The sequence below is a fragment of the Salarias fasciatus genome, chromosome 8, assembly GCF_902148845.1.
Source record: "Salarias fasciatus chromosome 8, fSalaFa1.1, whole genome shotgun sequence".
In the NCBI taxonomy this organism is placed as follows: domain Eukaryota; kingdom Metazoa; phylum Chordata; class Actinopteri; order Blenniiformes; family Blenniidae; genus Salarias; species Salarias fasciatus.
The window spans coordinates 2,325,467-2,345,143 of record NC_043752.1 but is presented as its reverse complement, the minus strand read 5'-3'; the positions used below and the strand labels follow the sequence as shown (position 1 = coordinate 2,345,143).

The following is a 19,677-nucleotide window of genomic DNA, read 5'->3' as shown; positions in this document are numbered from 1 at the left end:
CTGGAGCGTCAAGTAACGGCACTCCGTTGTCTTTAATGCCATCCCAACATTTAGGTGGTGAATCGGGGAGAAGGCGCTGAACCTGTCACGATGTCCCACGCGCAGGTCGAGATAGCAGGACGCGGTTTCCCGGGCCTGTCTGTGGATATGACCGAGGACTGCTTGTCCCGCGTCCCCTCCGTGCTGCGGACGCACGGCCTGGGCGCGCGCAGAAACTCCTACGGGCTGCAGAAAATCAGCATGGACCTCGACTCGCCTCTGTACGGCGGCGTCCTCTCCAAAGCCCTGTCCTGGTCCGCCGAGAACATCCCCACTCTGCCCGAGTCCCGAGCCGAGGAGGAGAAGAGCGGCGACACCCCGCCGTCCCTGTCGCCCCCCTCCAGCTCCGACACGCCGCCGCGCAGCCAGGAGCCCGACGCGGGGCCCATGGGAGGAACCCAGTGGGGCCCGGTGCCCAGAACTCACGACGGCAGCTCGGACTCTGAGGGCGAGCAGCACGGCAGGCAGCAGAAGGTCTCGCCGCGCATCGCGTTTGACAGCCAGTGGGAGCAGGAGGAGAAGGAGGACGTGGAGACCAAGGCGGTGGCGACGTCCCCCGACGGCAGGTACCTCAAGTTCAACATCGAGATCGGACGGGGCTCGTTCAAGACGGTCTATAAGGGACTGGACACGGAGACCACGGTGGAGGTGGCCTGGTGTGAGCTGCAGGTAGGAGGACTTGCTCTGAAAGTTCCCTGTGGACCAGAACCACAATGGTTCCCAACTTTCAACCTGAGTCATCCAGATTTTAAAATCCCCCCACAGCACCCTGTACAGTTACTGAAAGAAAAGTTTAAAGAACCTCATAACACACTATTTGTAAAATGCATTTTCTTTTACAAGTTCTATCATGATGAGTTCTCTCTTTACACATGGTTTTGTTTTAGTGCTGAGGAGAACATGCAAACTCTACACAATCTGCTCCAGTGTTTGAACCCATGACCTCCTTGCTGTGATGAGAGCGCACTAACCACTGCTCTACTGTAATGCACTTTTTTGATCATTTTTAAATGAATAGTCCATCTGTGACACAAATAGAAATGCTAAAACTTGATGTAAGTTCTGACTCATCTGTTCTAAAAACATGTTTTACCCCTTAAAATCAACAGGGTTTCACCAAACCTCGTGCTTTAAATTACTGGATCACACTTCTGGATATAAAAAGGCAGATAACACATCTCTAACCAGTCCAGTGATGCTTTAATGTTCACATTTCCCCTCATGTTGTGTTCACCTGTAAACTGCAGCCTAGTTACCTGAGTCAGATACTTTCCCTGCTTTACTGCCCCACTCAGCTCTAATTCCCCCCACAGGGCATCGGGTTGATGAAGCACTTAATCTTCTGTATATTAAACCTAGTTGACCTTGAGTCTAGCTGTGTCAAACCCTCGCACGTAACCCAGGTCATCCTGTTAGCAGTCAGCTGTGGGTGAACTGCCTGCCTGCCTGCCATGATTCCCTCGAGCCCTCTAATCTCTGTTTTCATTAACAACCAGTGACACCATGTCTCTCTGAACAGCCTCACGGGCAAACCAAGAACAGCTCGGAGGCGAGGGAACATTCATGTGACCTACCAACAAGCTGTGTGTGTCGCAACGGAAGCGCTTGTGGTTTTTGAAGGAATCCCGGCATGTGAGATCGGGTCCGTCTTGATGACCCGGCCTCACGTGGAACATGTAAACATGAAGCGCAGAGGTGTCGGTGCGTTCTGGTGCCGCCCTGATTGGCATGCAGGAGCCAGACAGCCTGGGTAGCAGCTGCCGCTTCTCTTGCTTACATGGTTTGATAGCACAGTGGTGGATTTAGAGATTTAAGCTTTAAGTCCACTCTTAATTGCCGTTGTGTGTGACGCAGTGGTGTCGGCCTCCGGCAGCCATATGAGCCTTCTGTGGTACAAAGTTGTGCCCTCACGACCTCTGGACGCCTCATTAAATCCTCCGAGACAAACAGTAAAGTCCGTACTGGGTCAAAACAGTCATTGATCGTCGGATAGCATCGTGTCTGATTGAACTAGAGGCTGTTTTAAGATATATAGCTGCACACAGGTCGCCTTCGTCTTTCACTTAAGCTCGGCAGAAGGCGCATGAGTGGACACATTCAGGGATTACACAGGGGGTAAAGTGAATCTGCCCTTAAGGCTCAAGCTCCTGCACCAACAGGTGGAGACTTCTGCCTCAAGAGCCCACCTGTCGGCTCACACAACAGGTGTCTGTTCGCTGGAGGCCGATGAGTCGCTGCCGGGCAGATGGGCCTCGACCTGCACCTTGAGCCGTGATGCAGCAAGTCTTCCTCAATCAGCCTTTGTGGATTTAATTTTGGAAGCATGCGCTTCGTTTTAGCACGAAGGGAAGAACAAGACGTTCGGGCTTCTGCATTCATGTGTGGTGTTGGGGGGGAAAAAAAGCATGCTATTTCATCTCTTTGCTGGAGACAAGAGCTCAGTTAAGCTCTTATAATCGCCCCTAATAAGCTTAAAGGTGGCCATTGTTGATATGGTTACTGTTGTGATAAGTTAACCTCAAAGCAGCTCGGTTGAAGTGGAGTTTCTGGACTAAACCCCCCCCCCCCCCCCGTGCCCCTGATGCTTTGAGCTGGCTGTTGGTGGCTAAACACAATCGCTCCTGTAATGTTGACGGAGCAGCAGTGGAAGGTGCGTCATTATAAATCAGGAAGAAAATGCCTTAAGCTCTCCTAACTATGTATTACCGAGCCTGCGCTGTAATCCGCAAGCAGTTAAGAGCCGCCGCTCGAGATGTGAAGGCGCTTTAAACTTCTACTACACCCGATTTCCTCGACCTTAAATTGTGTGAATCATAATTCTTTTGTATATAGTTCCTCTGAATGCAGGTCTTTCTCTCTGTGTGAAGCCGACAGGAACGTTTTGTGCTAGCGCACACACGGTAAACAAAACGTTTAGACCCTTCCATGACATGTAACACCCAAACACTTGGCTGACATAGCGGAATATGCCGGAGTGGGCTTCCCGTCGCCGCTCACATGAAGTCCGCTCTCATCCAGGAGAAAAACAACCGCGCGGTGAAATCCCAGCTCGTGTAAGCATACCGTGCCAGTGCATGGATGGCACACACTCCGGGAGACGTAAACATCCTGTACAGTACGCGAGTCTGATCCATACAAACAACTTTATGAAAACAGTTAAATATGACTGCTTATCAATCGACGGACTGACTGCGCCGCTGGTGCTTGGTGCCAGTCGTGTTCATTCCGCTTCCTTTCCTCTGCGTACACACACCTCCGGAGATGATCCCACACACTACTCCGGTGGAATATAGTAAATGCATCACCGATGTCAGGCTGTAATTTCAGATCTGTCTGGCAGTCACTTTCCAGGTGGTAGCTACCTAGCAACCTCCCACCCCCACAGGTCCATTCAGGAGAGGTGGCTGCCATCTTTGAAGGTAATGCAGAGGTGATAAAAAATGGATGATCTGTTGTATGGCCTCATCCACCTTCAGCCTTCGGTTATTTTTTAATTTTTTTTACTATTATTTTGCTCTGTGCTCAAAGCTGCAGAAAAACAGAAACCAGTGTTGATAAATGATGAGTACATGCATCTGTACCGCTCTGTTGACTGGATGCAACAGCACAGCTGAGCGACCCGGTAACTGACAGCAACCAGTGCACTGACACGCGTATCCGTTTTGGCCAGCGCCTTTAAAGGGCAGCGGTTGCACAATACCTGATCTTATTCAACAGTCTCCAGCAGCTCCTCTTGGACACTCGCAGCTCTCATGTTTCATTTTTTTTTTTTCTTTTCAAAACAACGCTCACTCCTCAATCATGCTCTAATTGAGCAGCGTGAACCGTGTTGCACTTCAAAACCTTGACCTGTATTTTTGCTGTTGACTCAGTTGGCCATGCTTTATGCAAGATCCGCCTTAGTGCATTTAAAACCGCTGCAACATTTAATTACAATTATTTAGATGCATAAATACAAGCTGAGAGTGTTTCTAGCACACAATATTACTCAAATTGTGCATTTTAGTGCACTATATAGTTTTTATTGATGGTCACATACTGTTTGAGAGAACTTGTTGGCTTTGGCGTTTTTCAGTGAAACACATAAAACTCTTAACACTGCGTCTCAGTGCTGTGTTTTTGTGCTCGCCTGTTATCGATGCCCGTTGCCTTTAACCGTTTTAATTGCGACCCACATTAACGGCGGGTTTCAAGGGACCCACAAGTAGCAAAAGTGAACACATTGTTCAGTTAACAGAAAAATATAGGAAATGCACCGTTTTTTTGTTAAATTGACTCAGTTTAATTCAAGTAATATTCAAAATTAAATTGCTCTTGAAGAAAAACTGAACCCTAGATGGAAGAGTGAAGACTTAAATGAGGCCGAGGTTTGGGCTGGGTGATATCAGGTAAACATGTGATAAAGTTGAATATTTTGATAACTACAATACAAACAGTTCAGTACAAGATGTGAATGTGATGTGTTCTGAGATTTGTTCTTCTAAATAACAGTGCTCTTTCTCCTCCCCCCTGATGAACACACACTGTGACGGGGCCGTGGTTTGTTTTGTTCCTCTTTGGAAGACATGTGGAAATGATCCAGGGTGTGTTTGTACCTTATTTCTTTTTAATGACACTAAAATGCTTTTATAAGGAAGTTTTTACAGTACTGGCTATAATACACACATCTCAGCTGCAGTCTCCTCAGAGTTTATTGTATATAATTACAGGACAATTCCCTTGTTTTATGCAGCTTTCAGCTCACAAAGTATTGATTTGTGTATAATTTGCTGCAGTTTAGTGTTATTTTAATGACGTGCATGTTTTACTAAGTTTCTAATAATGCTTTTAATGTTTTTGTTTAGTTTTCATGGTTGATTTGGTGAAGTCAGAGAAGTTTGAGAATGAAAAAGCCAAATATACCGTGTATTATAGCTTGAGCTGCGAGGCGGTCAGTTTTAGGAATTCGCCTTACCCAGAATTTCTTTGCTTGTTTCCATCTCTTCTATCATCATTATCATTAAACTCTTTTCTTGCCATTACCGAAATGCGTCAACATGCAGAGAATGCATGCAGGGTGGATTAAAACTTCATTTCAGACAGAGTTTTCTGACGTGTGTATTTTACATGTTGATATCACAGGAACAGTTTGGCTTTAAATTGTGCAGATCAAGTAGGAATAGCTGAACCCCTCAGTATAGGGCCCATCCAGCCTTTGTGAGACTGAATGAGTGAAATAAGGAGTCGGTGTGAAGCTCATGTTCTCCGGGCTGATTCGCCTCCACCCTGCTCAGTAGCACTTGGAGCCGGACGGTGGAAGTGAGCTCAGAAACTGGCCGCCGCTCTGTTTACGCTTGAGCTTTAAAGCTCATATATGCGAACCAGATGAAAATTAGAGCTGTAAAATCCTGCTGAAGCCTCACTGCTGTGCCAGTGGAGTGAGTGCTCGCCGTGATGAAGTCAGACAAGAAGATATAAATCTAGTTTGGCACAAACCCTGGATTTTTGTGGCCTCCCCGTCTCTGTGGTACAAACCTGACTGTGCAACCTTTGTCTGAATGTGTCCAGAGTTCGGTGACGAGCTCCCGATCGCTTCCTCTGCGGCCAACAGCAACACCGCCTGTGCTTATCATGACTCGCCAATGTTCTGTAAGGAGGGAGTGACGGCGGCCCACAGTGAGCCCGCGGCAGCGCGTCGCTGTGACGTGATGGCTGTTTGTTTGCGGCCGTGCGCGGCGCGCTCCTGAAACCAGAGCACATCAGGTCAAACATAAAGCTCTTGCTGTACTGGATGTGCGCTCGTTTGGCGATTGTGCAGCGAGATACCGCCCGTCTGTATCGCACACTGCACGGTCAACGCTGAAACCAGATAATGGCGTTTGTTGGCCTGACACATATCAGCGGATCCTGGGTCCCCAGGCCGCTGCGGCGTGTTTGCGTGTTTCCACTGAAAACATGCACAGAAGCGCAGTGTTTTTCTATACGCCCTGACCGCGATACAGTAGTGACGGCTCACCTGATCCGTGCTGCGGGAGGCCGCACGTGACGGCGCCGCTGCTCCCGGAGGTCCAGGTATCCCCGCTGCAGCACACCTCACTGTGATGAGCGGCTGGCAGCAGGCTTCAGGACGACGCCTCATTAAATTATGTGGGAACAGGAAGAGTCTGAAAACATGCAGGACTGCGCTGCCTGGGATAGTAATCCAATGAGCTGCAGTAACTCTTTGGATGATAATAAATTACCTTCCCGTCCCATTTAGAACACTTTACAAGGAAATGCATCATTTTTTGTCTCGATGCACAGGATTCTTTCTCACATCAGGAGAAACTGCCTCTTGTCTCGTATCGCAGTGACGACGCTGGTCGTCGGCTTCCAGCTGATAAGCCGGATGTATGTCGCCCTGCGAGATAAAACACTGAGAGCAGAAAGTGAAACGAACAGATTAGAAGGTGGTTTTCCATCTGTTGTATGTGTTCACTGAGGGGTCTGGAACATTTTTTAAAACATGTAAAAAAAAAAAAAAAAAAAGTGCCGGTGGCCCAAAGCTCCGGTCTGTGCTGAGTCACTCCTCTTATTGACTTCCCACAGCGGACTGATTCTTTGTGTGTGAGATCTCAGTAAGCAGCTCAGGTCTGTGTAAGGCTTCCCAGGTTCCAGTAACAGTATTGTGGTGACCCATATTTGATGCTGTCACTCTCTATGCTTGATTATTTTTTAAATGAGGCTCAATGCTAAGCTTGTTTCTGGAGTTTTAAGTTTATCCCCTGAAATCCTTTTAAAATGACATCAATCTATTCCTCTGGAAGAATCTTTGATATTTACTATAACCACACTGACTGTAAATCTTTTTTCAGAATTATTTTTTGCTATTGCTCCTATTATACTAAATGTACTTATTTTTTTCTCCAGAATTCCTCTGTAAATGTCAGGTTAATACTTTGCCCTTTCTTTAGATGCATTTGAAGCATAACCTTGACATGTTGGCTGTATACACACTACCGTGACTGCACAATAACTGAATGCATCCAACCTTCATAAGGCCCGGGGGCCAGATGTGGGCCTTCAGCTCTGTTTGACCGGCCCTCAGCGTGGCAAATGAACGTCTCTGTTATTATTAGCATCTAAAATGCTCACATTTTACTCGTTGGCCATTATTGCTCTATTGGTTATGCCTAGCATCTTGACTAGCAACTACTTCACAAAACTGGTGTTTTATAAAAGGTGGTTGCTGAAAAATGTTTTATTTCTTGAGTTTGAAATTGATTGCTTGACATTTAACATTTTGAATGTTTTTTTTTTTTTTAACTAGTTTTTGTGTCAGACACTGCTTATAGGGCCTTTTAAAAGATAAAATCCTTCATTAAACATTGGGGAAAATCTCTCCTGAGGTACTTCTGGTTGTGTATTGACAGTGTGTGACTGTACGGCCTCTCTGGTGGAAAACATGTGGTCTGGTTGCAGCCCGGGCCCTGTCGAGGCCCCGGGGCCTGCTTCCTAAACAAACCAGAGACCTCAAGCCTTAATGGCTGTTGGGGCTCTGAAGCCATAGTTGGTCAGGGAGCAGGCTGCTCGGCGAGGTTACCTCTGGCCATTCCTGAACTGGCCGTGTGTGTCGGAGCGCGCAGGACGGAGGTGTCAGGAGTGTACACGCACGTGAGTCCAGAGATGAATTGGCCAATGGTGTACAGTACTGCCTGTTTGGGGTCTGCCACTTCTCAATACTTAATCAGCACACACTGTAATGTGTTTTCTCAGTCAACAGAAAACACTAATATGAGTGGAAGACGTAAATGCAGCTGTTTTAAGTCACAATTTCTCTGAAACCATGTGGGTTTCTAAAGTTAGCGCTCACTTTCAGGCGCTCAAAATATTCGTCCAATTGACTCTTTATTGCGCACAGTTCAGCTGCTGGCGGAGGATTCATAAATCATGCATGGCTCTACCTTCCTGTGACAAGGGCACTGCTTACATACCATCACTTCGTAAAGTGTATCCGGTCCTGGTTCCCCGCGGCACTCGATATCATATCCTTGTTTGTCACCGTAACACTATGCTGCTTCCCCTCCTGCAGCGAGTCCTGAACACGGGTTCAGATGAGCCAGTTTCCAGACCTTCCCTTTTTATGGAGCACATGCTTTCTGCGCCTCACTTCACTCAGGAGGACTCTGCTGGAATCATCCGTACAAAACACGTCCTTTAACTGTGACGTGAATAACAGATCTCTACCGCTATTTCCACATATTTGAAATTACAAGAGGTATTCGTGGGTTTTTTTTATCAGCTTCGGCTTCACAAAAAGTAATAATAAAGTGGAGAAAAGTGCCCTGAGATGAAAGCGTCTTTGCTACTGGCTGGTTACAGAGCCTCGGGTCATAACTGCTTCTGAAGGCTTTACTGTTCCGCTCTCCCGGCCTGGTACAGTCAAACAGTAAGTTCCTGCAGAGCTCGGCACGTTCCAGAGGAGAGAACACTTCACCGGCTGTGAAAGACTTCCTGTAACTGTTTGGAGCTCGCAGGACTCAGCACATTTCAGGATGAATTATGAATAAATAAAGTCATGATGATGAATGAAGTGGTCACATCTGATGTAAATCTAACATTTTCATTATTTCCGACTTTGTCTTTTGCTATATTCCATCTTTTTCAAGCTGCCTGTAGAGGTTTAAAGTATGAATTTCTGTATTTTCATACTTCTTTGAGCCAAACGTTGGTGAGAAATTGACTTGGCTGGATGTAAAGGAGCCGTGTGTCGAGCAGGTACAGTAAAAACGATCCACCCAGGAGGGACAAACCTAGAAAACCAGTCAGGTGTGTTTTGGCCGTAAACCTGCTGAAGCTTTTTGTGACTCAATGACAATTCCTCTCGACATTTTCCAAACAGTGAGAGCCCAGTTAAGCCCTGCGGTAACAAACTCTGGTTTGGTCATCTTTGAAGTGGCATCCGATCATTTTGTTTTTGTGTTCAGAAGATTAAAATAGTGCTTCTTTCCTTTTTTAATACTAGCCTGTTGCTGGGAAGCGATCAGTGGTGATTCAGGTCAAGTTAAAGTGCTGATATTTGCTTGAATGGGAGCGCTGGTGTGACGTGTGTCATACACTCAGTGTTTCTGACCTGAGAGCTCAATGCTGCGTTAATGTATGCCCAGAGCTGGTTCAGTTTATTCAGGTTTAAGAAGCTGTGACATGACGCTGTGTTGTGTCCACTGGGGCCAAACACACCGCTTTCAATAAGGATCTGTCAGCGAGCTAAATGTACAGTATGCTGTTTATTTATGGAAGTGCAAGAATCTCATGTGACGCGCTACTTGTTTATTGAATTCACACACAGCTGCTTGAATTAAAAAGGCTTTTCACAGCAGCTTTGCACACAGTCTCATTTGGTCTCTAACAAGGAGCACCGGCTTGTAACAAGGAATCCACTTAAACTTTATTAGTACAGCTTATCAAAAAAAAGCACTTTGTTGGATTTTACTGCGCAGCATGGCCATTATCGAAAATGTTTGTCGTGCTAACAGATATTGCGTAACCAAATTGGTTTCTGAGGCGGGCCCTTCGCCCTTCCTTTCATCTGCCGCGTGGAGCCGCTCCGCTGTATTTTTGAGACAATGCGCCGACAAGTGATGCACCTCAGGCATCTTGTGATCTTTTAGTGGTTTTGCTGCTTTCCGGAGTCGCACAGAGTTTATTCCTTTCACACACCTCCCCGGTGTGGCTTGTTCAGATTCGAGAATGTCTTTTTGCCTCAGTTTGACTCGACTTGAAGTCGGACCAGGGGTCACATGAATGTTGCAGATGGAGCCGGTCCCTCACTTAATGCACGCACACACCGTCCAAGTCAAGTGTGAAGCCACAATGGGGACTTTGTTAATGAATTACTGATAAGTTGTAGTCTGTGATCAGTTTGGGTAAGTCCCCTAGACATCTTACGTATTGATTTTTACTGTGCTGACAGGCAACCATAGAATAAGTCCTTTGTCGGCGCCGTAATCACAAGCTGCCGTGTAAGAGGCGCGGCAAAATTCAATGTCGCGGCGTTTATGCATGGGAAGGGAGGCATTAGATGGGGCAATTGTGCAATGCAGTGCTCAGCTGAAAAGGCAAGAGGATTATCAGAGGGGAGAAGTTTTGAGAGGCGAGGAGCTCCGTACTGTAAATACAGAGCATATTCAGGAGTGTTAACCGAGTTCTCAATGAGCCATCAAAAGCAAACAGCAGGCGGGTTAAGAGATGTTAAAAATACCAATGTAAACAGACAGTGTAGGATCTGTCATCCTGTCAAACAAGCCAATCTCGGTCGTCAAACAAGGTGATGCAACGTTAAACTGCAGTGGAACATAAAAGTGCATGGATCAAAAGTGCTCTGTTCAATATCAGTAGAATCACCGAAATTCTACGTTTATGTATAAAGACGTGTTGAACTGACTTGACAAAGACCTGCTTGATGGATGACCACTGAAACACCTCAGAGATGCTGTAATCCTCCATCTCGGCGGCAATTAGCCGGGCGCCACGAGTCAAGTCAGGTTGTCGGAGTGAGAGCAGTCAGAGGCCGGTTTGAGTCCTCAATCCTGATGAGATTAATGGCTCACCTCCCTCTGGCCGCTCCATTTACACAACACGTCAGGTTGGTTTTTCTTGGAAAGAGCACACTGCCGCCTCAGTTCTCACCTGCAAACATCGAAATGCAACACAGTGCCACTGTGCGCGCCTACGTGCCTGTCGGTGCGAGTGGCGGTGGGCATGTCCGCGGTCCAGCTGCGGGGTCAGGCCGTTTTCGTTCCCACGTTGCCTTTGACCTCAATCCCAGATCTCGGCGGGCCTCTGAGGAGTTTGTCTCTCCTGTCATTAAAAGCTGAACTCTGGTCTTCGTCTGGAGGCTCCTGTCTGTCGCCACTTAAAACGCCGGCGTTACGAGCTGCTAACAGCGCTGTCAATAGTACTTTAAAGAGACACGGAGGCCTGCAAGACGGTTCAAGCAAGAAGTTATCTGGTGAACTGTTTCAGTAACCGACGGCTTTCTGAAATGGTTTTATTTTAATATCCTTCATCCAGTTATTTTCATTTCTTGGTGTGACACTTTTTGACATCATTGAATCATTTTAGTTTATTATCAATTAATTATATAATATTTAAACAGTAGAAATTAAAACTTGAAAAGGGAGATGAAAAAAATAAATGTATTCTAAAAAGGGTTTCATGTTTTTCTTAAATGTGCCGTATATTATGTAAAACCCTCCAGTAATTTAAGCTCCGTTTACACAACAACGTTTCCAGTGAAAACATGGAATTGTTGTGTTTTTGTTTCAGTGCTGGTTGCTGCTGGTTGGTTTTGTATTGATACGACACACACGCAGAAAACAATGCACTTTAAACACAAACAATAGCGAGCGCACACACACGCTCGGATGGACGGATGATTAAGTTTGGAAACTGTTTAGGTTTTTGCTGTCATCGTCTTTGGAATGATTTCATTTGTTCAAGAGTTGGTTCTGAAAATAAGAAGCAGGACCTCCGTTTCTCACCCTTAGCACACATTCCTGCGAGCTATAAGCAGTATGACTGGATCTATTTTTTCTCCGCTTGGCCTACTTTCCTCTCTGTTTTTAGTCAAGATTCCTGCAGTCGCCGCAGTCGGTCCACGCCGACTGGACGTTACCCAAACCCGGTGCGGACTGTCTGTATCTGTCTGCGGCGTCAGGGCGCCGCTGCTCCCCGCTCCGGGCCACAGCGAGCGCAAATCGTCGGCTGACATGCGGCGTCCGCGTCCCGGTTGTCATAATAGGGGCGCTGACAGGGACTTCTTAATGCCAGTGGCTCATCTACCATCAACACTGCTTATGTAACTCCACTTATGTGGCACCGAGCCCAAGTATTTTCCAAGCCCAGCCATTGCAGACCCCCCAGCTCAACACACACACCTCCCGGTGGCTAAGAATAAGCCATCCAGCTGGAGGAGATGGCGGTTTAGGCTCACTTACACACCTCCGACTCTGGTTTGTTTTTCATGGATCTCCCCGCTTGTCCTCTCTAAAAGAGAGACGGTTTGTTTTTGTGGGTTCCCCCCCTGCTTTGCCTTTTCCAGAGTTACATAGTGTTTTTTTGTCCTCATTTTTCAAAGCGAGGGGGGGAGGGAGGAGGAAAGCTCAGACATGGACGCTCTCTAACATCCTGCGGAAAAAAGTCAGATTGATGCGACACACACTGAGCTTTTCTTCTCCAGGAAATATTTAACAAAGACCAGACTGTATCAGACCGCTGTAGTCTTTAATAATCAAACAAATCAGCAGTTTTATTGGACTTTTTTCTGATCAAATGGTATTGTTTTTTGGACTCGGTGAAAAAAAACCCACTTCTGTGTGTTTGTTTTTTTTGTGTGTGTGTGTGTTTAATGGGAGGAGGCTTGGTATGTTCTGCGATTTAGCATCAACAACCATGTGGGATCAGATAACCGCATCACAATATGAGTCCCGCTCACAATATGCTTTTGTTGCGCTTGCCTTACCCTCTTGCATTTCCGACTGTCTAAATGGACAATGGAGGACGGCTTTGGATGAGTCACGTCGCAGAGAGCTGGTGCAGCAGGGTTTTCTTGATATGCTGCATTTGCAAAGTTTTGCAAATCTGGAGGTTTCCAGCCGGGCTGCACTTTCATTCCTCTGCACCAACAACAGTCCGCAGGAGCCGAGGCGGGCCTGGAGCTCCGGAGTCCGATGCTATCACGCTCGGATCCATAAATATCCACATCAACCCGTAAACCCACTGACTCACTCAGCCTGGCTCTCGCACACAAACTCGACACACTCCTACCTTTGCATCATGATTTGTTATCGAATTTTGTGCGTTTCCTTGTTTCTTAGGGCGTTGTGATCCACTGCAGCTGTAAACCTTTGAGTCTATAAAGTTACATGAAGCGTTTCCAGAGGAAATGAGATTAAACTGGAAACTCAGAAAATGCATGAAAATTTAGTGTGATTTAAGAGTTTTTCTTGAACTTTGATAACACTTATGATTAGCTAATGCTTTTTTCACATATTTTTTATTTTTCTGGTCCACATTATGAAACTCTGCTTCTCACAGTTCAATTAATCAAACATGTTTATAAAGCAACGCTGCAGAATTTACTGGAAATATGACGATCCTCACTCACTGGGTACATTATTTGGTGGATTTACAAGTTTGCCTGAAAAAATTGATTTTTAAAAGTCACAGTGTTGAATTTCACTTGAGAAAACAGGTTAAAGTTGTGTTTGAGTTGAGCTGTGCTGCGAGGAGAGGTGGTTTCAAATGTGAACATATTTGAATATAAACTCTATTTTATTAAAAAGATTGCACTGTTCTCACAAACATCTATCCCAACTGCTCCTGGAACCTGGAATCGTAACATTTATGGAAGTCTGTAGATTTATGATCAAAGTCAAGAGATGCGAGATAAAAAAACGGAAAAGGCCAAATCCGTCGTGCTGTGATGGACCTGGCAGCCGTCGCATCAACTCAGTCAACACTTGTGTAATCAGCTCAGGTGTGTGTTGTTGGTATATTTCCTCCACAGACAGCCGAGACGCCTGTCTGCTAAATAAAGGAATGGTTAATCCGCAGTTGTCTTGTTTCCAGATCATGGCAGCATAAACAATTTAGTACATTTTTCATGGGTGAATTCACATCCTCGGCTTTGCTGCTCATGCTACAAATGCACGTTTGGCACAAACTCAACAGTATATAAGAGGATTACAGGTGACATTGATCTAATCTACTAAAAACAAGATCCCCTTCGAAAAGAGCGGTGGATTGTGTGTGTGTCACCTCTGACCCCACAGCCTGGTGGTCTGAGTGGCCGTGCGACAGGTGACTGACGCAGGTGAGCTTTGTCCGGCGTAAGCCTGCGCCGGGCCCTCAGACAGCCCGTCTCCTGTGTTGTTCCTCACTTCCTGGAAAGAGGGAGCGGGCGCCAGTCCAGCTGATTGTAAGCATGAACGTATGTGGAGCGTTTTTTTTCCCCCAGAAATCCGCCTCAATGCAGGATTCATGGTCCCGGTCTCCCTGGAGTTTTCCAGCAGCCACCCACCACAGGCACATGTAAATTGGTCCATTCATCCCAGAAGAAGCATAAAAATGTCTTTGTTTGTGTAATGTGATTGCAACATTTGGTTCAGTTTTGGAAATTGACCGTCGATTCTTTGAGGCCGGAGCTTCCCTTAAAGGAAACCGAGAGTGGTTATGTAACTGCTGTTGGACGCGGCGGCGCGGGGCGTCCTCCGGACAGATGAGCCTGCGGTTTCCAGCCCCACCGTCGGCTCATTAGCTGAAGTAACAGTGATTTATCAAATTGGCCTCTGTGTATTTGCACAGCGTGTTTATTGCTACCGACTTACGTAACCGCACATAACTCTGACAGGACCGGAGCATGAGCGCATTAAAACCTGATCCAGCTGCAACTCAACTGTCAACCACGCCGCTTTTTTTCTTTTTTTACAGTGGGTGAACAGAGCAGCAATCACACCCAAGGTCCATTCAGTTGGTTATAGAGCTGTCATTCTCTTTTTTATGCATTGTAAATTTCCTTTTATTGAAGGACAACTTGCAAATATTTGTTTAAAAGTACATTATTGGCCAAAGAAATGAATTTAAACTGTTTCAGAAGGATTCCAGTCAAAGTTCAGATAATTTTGAGGAAGTCAAATGAATAAAAGCAGACAGAGAACATGTCTTCATGACACTGTTAGCTGTGGAAAAGCAAGTAATTAATGAACCCCAGCGACCTTTACGCTGGCCGGCTACAAAAGAGAGCCAGCTGTATTTTAGAGGACCTTCAACTCTGTCTTTAACATAGATAAAACATCAGGTATTTATTCTATTATGGAGCTTCACCACTAAAAAAACAGAAAATTCTCTATTGCTGCAGTAAAAATGAAGGTTTACTACATTTTGTTGGAAATACCGAAGAAAAAATCTTGTTAAATGAGGAAATAATTTGAAAGATGCTTAATTTTACATCATATATTTCATATATTTTCTAACATTGAATGACGTAACTTGTCCCATGTATGTGTTGCAAAATATAAAAAAGTATAATATGATATTGGCAGTTTGGTGGGTTTATTCGAGTGTGTGTGTGTGTGTTTCTCTGCAGACCCGGAAGCTGACCAAGGCCGAGCGGCAGCGCTTCAGCGAGGAGGTGGAGATGCTCAAAGTGCTGCAGCACCCCAACATCGTCCGCTTCCACGACTCCTGGAAGTCGACCATGAAGGGCCACAAGTGCATCATCCTGGTGACGGAGCTCATGACGTCAGGAACGCTCAAAACGTGAGTCCGTGCATTCAGATCGGTTCTTAAATTTCACTTCCAACCACGTTTGTCTACTTCTTTTCTGCTTTTAAACTTAAGATGAAACCAAAGTGCAGCTGGTCGAGACTCTCTCCTGTCTCTGTTTCAGCTACTTGAAGAGGTTCAAGGAGATGAAGCTGAAGCTGCTGCAGCGCTGGAGTCGTCAGATCCTCAAAGGGCTTCACTTCCTGCACACTCGCACTCCTCCCATCATCCACCGCGACCTCAAGTGCGACAACATCTTCATCACCGGCCCCACGGGCTCCGTCAAGATCGGAGATCTGGGGCTGGCCACTCTCAAAAGTGCCTCTTTTGCTAAAAGTGTCATTGGTGAGTTTCTCTGGTCGCCTGTTTGCTTCATTTCAGTGTGACTCCTCTGTAACCATCTGAAAAAAACTCTAAAATCTCGATCAGCAGGAGTATCATCCAAGTCCCAGTGTTCATATTGCTCACTTTACTTCCTTCATTGTGTGCTTGTGTTGGAAATTAATTTCTACACTCTAATCACAGCATCATGTCTTGAGTCAGTCCAAACTTAAAACTTTTGAATGAATCAAGTCAATAAAACCGAGTAATGAAATCCAGTAAGTTCAAGCGTCACTTCACCTGATTCAGATTAATCATACGGCCTTTAACCATTCTTCAAAGGAGCATGCACTCAGCACGTGTGTGTATTTTCCCTTGTTTTTCTTGAGTTGATTATTGTGTGTTTTATAATTGTAGCTTCTATTTTTAACTCTTCAGTTAGTCGCATTAAAAGGAAATGTCCTTGCAGTGTTTGTTTTCAGTCATAATTTTTACTTCCAGCAACGATAAAAGAAAGAAAATGTTTATATCTTTCATGCATTTTGACAAAATGTGCAAAGAAACACAAAACATTGATGCTTCATGCTGAAGTAGCTCAACATAATTGTTTTTAATAAGAGATAAATTCATATGCAGCTCAACCTAACAGACTTTATATTTGTACTTTGGGTTTTGAATTATGATATCTGGAGATTTTAGTCCCATGAAGCAGATAAATGCAGCTTTGTGGACATGGAGACGAGTCCCGGTGACTTTCTCATCACATGATTCAACACTTGATTTGATCCTATTCAGTGTGTGATGCTTTCGTTCTCCTCTGAATCCATGGAAATGTTGGTGAAGAGGAAGTGGAAGTGTTTACTGACTTGTGCCCCTTCTCCTGAACTGTGACAGGAACGCCAGAGTTCATGGCTCCGGAGATGTACGAGGAGAAGTACGACGAAGCCGTGGACGTCTACGCCTTAGGAATGTGCATCCTGGAAATGGCCACCTCTGAGTACCCGTACTCCGAGTGCCAAAACGCCGCGCAGATCTACCGAAAAGTCACCAGTGTGAGTGAAGCGGCGGGGGGGAAGGGACCACCTCGGCTCCTCCTCCATGGTTCACATAATTGCCCACATCTGTTCGCTCTCTTCCATGAGAGGAAGCGGAATTACTTCTGTTGGAAATCCCGAATCCTCAGAAGGACAGGGGGCACATGTGGCATGAGAGCTTGGTTGTACCTATTAGCAGGATCAGATTTATCCATTACGAGCTCAGGATGCAGAACTGCGCCATAATCTGACCACTTTCCTGCAATCATGACGCAGGCTGCACATGGTCTTCAGACCGAGGGGCAGAGATCTGAGCCAGATCCAGCTGCTTTATATCATTTTTCCCAACTTTACAAGGCTTCAATAGAAAGCAGAGGGAGCTGATATTTTTTGGATGTCGGGGATGTTTTAGCCTTGAAAAATAAACAGCTTTCCATAAAAGATGTTTTTAGAAGTAAAATCTGTTGAAGTCCTGCTTTAGATCAGTAGTTGCCAACCTTTAGATCTCGTGAAGGCATTATCGATGACTATATTTTCACCAAGGCTGTCAGAATTAATTGCATTAATCATGATTAATTAATGATCACAGAATTTTTTTTTTCTTCCTGTTTGAAAGCTGTATTTGAAGTAGACATTGTTTTACGTTTGTCTACATGGCACTTTATTTTTAAAGAAAATTCAAAAAGGTCAAAAAGGAAATTCTTTCTTTGTGTTAATTTGATTCTTAACAAAGACATTCTGGTACGAAATCGCTCCCTCCAGGAATCTGATATTTCGGATCACCGCAACTTGACAAATTTGCAAAGTTGCGCATAATTTAACCAAGGTTGGTTGTTGAAACTCCAGCATCGCAACCTCGTGGAGGAACAGATGAATGCTTCACATTTTGCGCTTAAAAGTGCCTTGAAATTTTAAACATGCACTTCACAATGCAATTAAAAACATGGACGTAAAGCAGGATTTTGATTGTATCCATCAGTCCAGTACCTGCTTTACTGAAGTCAGGCCCGTGAGGGGTTAAAGCCAATACCAAGCTGAATCGGACGACATGTTCCCAGTTCTAAAAGACATGATCCGTCATTAAATGTTAGAGTTTAAAATGCAGCATGAAAGCCATGCTTGCACGATGCCGTGTTGGAGCTGTAACCAGGTGCAGTGACGCCACGGTGGGCTCCAGCGGGCCACAGTCGAATTATATGTTTTGGAAAAAGTGCCTCACGCTCTACTCCACAAAGAGAGCTGTTTCTTCCTTGTGTGTCACATACGCAAGGTAAACAGCGTCTGACGGAGGCTGGAAAGTGAGAAAGTGACAATGCCAACGGGCCGCCGTGGGTCTGGCACCTCGGCGAACAGGACGGCTCAGTCAGGCCCCGTCTGCAGACAGACGAGCGCCGTCACGCCGCAGGTTGAAAGGAATGAGAAAAAGAAATCACATTTGCTGTGCTTTCCATGAGCTGTTGATATTTTATATGGGGCACAGATGACGTGTCCGATTATTGGTATGGCACCGAAATCCTTCACATTAACCACAACCTGGTAAATGTCACTTTTTTTTTTATTTTTAAATGACTGACTGGAGCTTGAAGCCGCTTGTTATTGAAGATGCTGAGTAATGAGAGTATAGCAGCGCGTCTCTTAAATCTTGAGAGGTCCAACATTAAATTAGTCGCCATTAAAGGGAATGAAGTAAAGAGGATGACAGTCTGGGAGGGACTGATAACTATTCAAATGTGACATTTAAATAAAGTCAGGACAATTCCAGGTTTCTCTGAAGATCGCGCCCTGGCCCCCGTCGCCACAGAAAAGGAAGTAGAGCCTAAATTAGATCAGTGTCATTTTCTGAGAGGTGGATGCGAGGACAGGACAGAGAAGACATGCCTGAATGGTAACCTCAGTGTTTCGCGCTAAATATCCTGCAAACAAGATTTTGGGGGGTTTTAGTTCGTATTTGTCTGTCATCTGATTTGCAGTGATCAGTAGTGATTTGACGTTTGTGATGTAACACACACATTGTACAGCGCCAGACGGACACACTCTTTGAGTTTTTCACCCTCCTCTGTCCTTTGACTTGTGGGCTACAGGAATATCTTTGGGAAAAGATTTGCGGTCATAGCAGAGAGAAAAGGAGTTGCTGTTTGACATTTCAGCATTTGAATGCGATAACAAAGCGAGGGACTCAGCTCTTTACTGCTCAGTCACATTATTTGGGTGTTTGACCCAGAACAAGTATCTATAAACCAAATAGCCTTGGGCTTTTTTTTTTTCCATATCCTAACTTTTGTATCAGTGTTTTCTCAAGGACTGAAGCACTGCTGTAGTCGCCGTGCATGTTGCAGTTGTTAGATTTTTAAAAATGGAAGAAAAGTTTATAAACAGTCATACCATAAAAGCCTAAATGTGATGTGAATTGCAAAAAACATAGAAAGCAAATGAGTTTCAGACGATGCACAAACACGCAGGGTTTGACAGTGTCAGCATGTGGCTGGCATCAGTTGTGGAAACTGACTCGGCAGGTAAAGTGAGCCGTCTTTAGATCCAAACATCGGTGGCTTTGTCTTGTCTGAGAGTTAAAGTCCCTCTGAGCAAGCTGATCCGCTCCAGATGCCTTCCAGTGCAGGTCGAGCGGCTTGCCTGTGTGAGTGTGTGTGACTGGGTGAATGTAAAATGTTTCAAAAGTACACAATACGAGTTAAATGCGTGCACACACACACACAGCAGGGATCCCGGATGCACCTCAGAGTGTGGCTGCGTTGTGATCAGGTGAACAGAAACAGGGCGTCCTGGATTTGCTTTGAGCTCTCGGGCGCATTGTTCCGCTCTCGTGTTGACATGTTTGCATTTGATGCTCGCGAGCAGCAGATGCCACCAGGCGGGGGATTATCCCAGCATGCTGTGCAGGAGGGAGCGACTGTTTACTGTATCAGACCAAACCAAACAGCAGTTTCCTTCAAAGTCGCCGTTAACTCCTCGCGAAACCCTGAAGATGACACCTTGCGCT

At 45.5% G+C, this 19,677-nt stretch overlaps 1 protein-coding gene across 2 annotated transcripts in view; it reads left to right on the top strand.

The window, feature by feature from the left end:
• The window catches only part of wnk4a (WNK lysine deficient protein kinase 4a), a 38,787-nt gene that overhangs the window by 532 nt on the left and 18,578 nt on the right, over positions 1-19,677 (top strand). For both annotated transcript variants that reach the window (XM_030098238.1, XM_030098237.1), the window contains exons 2-5: positions 55-708; positions 15,146-15,318; positions 15,449-15,669; positions 16,540-16,697. In XM_030098238.1, coding sequence (XP_029954098.1) covers positions 91-708; positions 15,146-15,318; positions 15,449-15,669; positions 16,540-16,697 — 1,170 coding nt within the window. In that variant the 5' untranslated portion in view covers positions 55-90. The remainder of the gene's footprint in view (positions 1-54; positions 709-15,145; positions 15,319-15,448; positions 15,670-16,539; positions 16,698-19,677) is intronic.